This window comes from Borostomias antarcticus, assembly GCF_949987555.1.
Source record: "Borostomias antarcticus genome assembly, chromosome: 4".
Classification (NCBI taxonomy): Eukaryota; Metazoa; Chordata; class Actinopteri; order Stomiiformes; family Stomiidae; genus Borostomias; species Borostomias antarcticus.
This window is the reverse complement of record NC_140237.1, coordinates 10,489,581-10,493,614: the sequence shown is the minus strand read 5'-3', so window position 1 is coordinate 10,493,614 and position 4,034 is coordinate 10,489,581. Positions and strand designations below refer to the sequence as shown.

Here is a 4,034-nt window from a genome sequence, read left to right as displayed (position 1 = left end):
CCCTGCACTTCTGAAGAAGCAGGTAGTTATGTTGATGATTTAAGGTTTTTATACAAATATATATACATTGTACAATGATGGACGTTTCATTAAAATGTATTAATCTAACCTGTCATTTTTATTGGGATCAACGGGGCTGGGCGTATCTCACATCTCAACATGGTGGTGCCTAAACCTCCTACGGTCCTACAGGTTTTCACTCCAACACTAACCAGGGGGGTCTGCTCTCCAGGAGTAGGGTTGGCCACCCTAACCCTAATATAGCCTTGGGTATACTGGGAGGCACTACCTGACGTAGTTCCCTATTTGGACACTAGATGGCATTGGGTGATTTACTATAAAGTACAGTTAACCATTCTACCTTTAGGTGGGAGAGGCTGAGGCTGAGCTTAGTCTGTTCACAGATTCACCGCCCAAGTCGGCCTTCATTAATTAGGCCTGATTCATCCATCCCTTGTGCTGCCCTGCTCCCTCCAGCTCCTGTGCTCCCTCCCCTTTACTGCTCCATCTGACTCCCCTAGTGCCCCCCCCCCCAAGCTCCTGCCCCCCCCCCCCCAGTCTGAGCCTCTATAGAGCTGTTCCTCATTGTGCTGCCAGTGGCCTGAGAGCTCTAGAGCCTGAATGCCTCTGAATAGCGCACATATGGAGAAGGAACTGGACATAATAGCAGTGTAAACTCTCCTGAAAACAGCTTAAGATATGCATACCTTTTAACAGTTGGACAAGTATGGGGGGATTCCATGCCATTTTATTTTTGCACTAGCTTTGGGTTGTAGGTTAGTGCTGCCTAGGCTTAGTAATATGGTTAAAAGTAAAACATTTATGTATGCCTTCCACCACCAAAAAAATCTGGATTGGTAGTGCAGAAGGAACGCCCTTCAGATATTTTGTGAATAAATTGTTTTTAATGCAGACGTTTTTTATGGGACTTATGTAGCCCACACGGCGCTACTGTAGTTTATACTGTATCACGATGCACCTGTTCTGTTGGGGTATGCTGGTGGACGTCGAGGTTCCACCCCCTACACTTGTCTGTTCGCTCTGATTGGTCGGACAGGGTGTGTATGCAGATTCCCGGCGAACCCTTGCACCTGACTCTCTCCGCCCGCCGGAGAATGTGCGTCCAGAGACGGAGACAGCCCCCGAGTAACGGGTTTATTCAACAGGTCGGCCACTCAGCGAGCTCGCAGTGACAGGAGCGTCGCTGCGGTTCTGCCCAGCGGAGTCAACATTTCATAAATAGTTGTTATAAGATAAGATGCCACGGTCCTTCCTTGTTAAAAAACATCTAACCAACAAGAAGCCCAACTATGGTGTACTGGACTCAAAAACAGACGGTAGGCTTCTTAATCCCTCTCTTTAAACTGAAAATATAAACAAACAGGTTTTTATAACGGTTGGGAAATGTTTCTGCGCTCTCACTGATTTTCCGACATTATAAGCCTAATAGCACTAAAATGTGTTTTAATAAATAAATAAAAATCATGAATAGGTTTTTGGCTATTACAACGGCTACAAACGACTACAGAACATTTTCCTGCCATTATACAATAGGCTACGAAAAAGGTTTTTTAACCATGATAGGCCAACATTTAATGAAGGCGTGAGTTGTGGGGAAAAGTAGGCCTAGGCTAATTTAGGTCACATATGCTTTGATCTATTCCTAACAAGTTATAACCTATTGTTAAAGATCTAATCACTGCTTAAAATGAAATGATGCAGGCTATTTTTTTTATAGGCTAGTTTGTTTTCTCTCAACCAGCACGCGGTTCGAATTTAGCAGGTGCAAAATCTGTCACACAAAAGAGGCGCGTATTGTTCCCCCTTCTCTTGCGATCTGAAGGGTCCCATTAACGCCTTCAAGAGGCTAATGTAGCGCCGGCCCGGCACCCACAAAGCCGCCTTCAATCTGTGTTTTTGTTCCAATTCAGCGCTTAAAGCGAGCTAGACTCTCAGAGACTCCTGCATTGATCCACTGTCAAGATTACCATCAGAAAAGTCGAAAAGAAAATGTAGGCCTAGGTCAATGTGATGTGAAATTAGACTTTAGAGTTTTTTTTGCAATGAAAAACAACTTTAATGGCTTTAGGCCTAAAACCCAGCCTGAAAAGTCTATTGGTCTTTATTAATGCAAATCAATATGGAGCGTACTATCTCATACGTAGGATGTAACTGCAAATGTAAAATAGTGGCCTTTATAATTAGGTCTTTAGTTTGCTTGATGTTATGTCCTCTGTTACTCACATTTAAAGATGTGGTGAGGTTTATTTTGTTGTAATCATAGTAACTTACTGCGTGTGTGCGTGCGTGCTTGTTTGTGTCATTATAGAGGTCCAAGAAAGCCTGTCCCACCATGAAGTACCCTGTCCCGTTATCCCCACCTCTCCTCATCAGCCCCAGTCTGGTTGGCCTCCTGCAGGTCCTAGTCTCCTCTCGCCTTGCTCCATCCACCCCCCCAGGATGGCGAGTCAGCCTCTAGTCCAGTGCCTCTCTTCCCTGGGCAGCCCGGAGCAAGACAGCCCCTTGTCACCGGCCCCTGGCTCCCTCAGTGACTCACACTCTGTTCTAGAACCCCATGGACCCTCAGAACCCTTTAGAACTCTGGAACCCCAAAGCTTCCTCCTGCCGCCCCAGGACCTACTCCCACCTGGCCCCTGCCTCCCCCCTGGCCTCCCTTCCGGCCCAAGCCCACCTGGTCTTGGCCTGCTTCCTGGGGGCGGCCAGGAGCGTTTCGAGTGCTTTGACTGCCACAAGGCCTACTTCACCTTCTCAGGCCTGGCCAAGCACCGCCAGCTGCACTGTGACTGGCACTGCCATAAGTACTTCAGCTGTAAGTACTGCGATAAGGAGTACGTCAGCCTGGGGGCTCTGAAGATGCACATCCGGACACACACACTGCCATGCGTCTGCAAGCTCTGTGGAAAGGCCTTCTCCAGACCCTGGCTGCTGCAGGGACACATACGCACACACACAGGTGAGACTGCACATACACACACACACACACACATACACACGCACACACATACACACGCACGCACACACACACACAGGTGAGACTGCACACACATAAACACATACACACACACACATACGCACGCACACACACAGGTGAGACTGCACACACACACACACACACATACACACGCACGCAAACACACAGGTGAGACTGCACACACACACATACACACGCACGCACACACACAGGTGAGACTGCACACACACACGCACACACGCACACACACATAAACAGGTATAATTGCACCACGCACGCGCACCCACACACGCACGCACACACACACACACACACACACACACACATGTACAGATAATAGCACACACACACACACCCTGTTCTGTGCTGACCGGCTGTCTGGCTGTGGTTCTGCAGGTGAGAAGCCGTTCTCCTGTCCTCACTGCAGCCGTGCCTTCGCTGACCGCTCCAACCTGCGCGCCCACCTGCAGACACACTCCGATGTGAAGAAGTACCAGTGCAGCAGCTGCTCCAAGACCTTCTCCAGGATCTCCCTGCTGGCCAAGCACCAGGAAGCCGGTTGTTGCCCGCTCACCTGAGTGGGATACAATGACCTACCCTGACCAGTCTGCTCTGAACCAGTCTACCCGGACCCTCTACCCTACCCTGACCAGTCTGCTCTGAACCAGTCTACCCGGACCCTCTACCCTGCCCTTACGTAGCGCTGCCAACCCCGTTCCAAGACCTTCTCCAGCATCTCCATGCCGGCTGCTGCCAGCAGCTCACCTGGCCAGACCAGACCCGAGAATCAGACTCAGAGGATGCTGAACCGTGAACCCAGGACTAATATAAGGACTACTACACGCCAAGTAAAACATTTTGATATACTGTATAGTTAAGGCTCCTCACCTCTTCAGTCTGATGTTGGAATGGTCGGTGAGACAGGAGAGAGGTTGGTATCATCGCTTGCAGCCAGAAATACTTGAATGATTCTCTATACTGTAATAATAGCATCAACTCTCTGATTGTTCATCCACTACTGATTTACTGTCTGTGCCTTGTA

At 48.9% G+C, this 4,034-nt stretch overlaps 1 protein-coding gene across 1 annotated transcript; it reads left to right on the top strand.

The window, feature by feature from the left end:
• Positions 1-1,258: 1,258 nt before the first annotated feature.
• Positions 1,259-3,570, top strand: LOC311308350 (zinc finger protein SNAI3-like; the record flags this gene model as incomplete). Its single annotated transcript, XM_084437311.1, has 3 exons — positions 1,259-1,337; positions 2,588-2,974; positions 3,389-3,570. 3 exons carry the CDS (start codon positions 1,259-1,261, stop codon positions 3,568-3,570), a joined length of 648 nt encoding a protein of 215 aa, XP_084293437.1.
• Between the last annotated feature and the right edge of the window lie 464 nt (positions 3,571-4,034).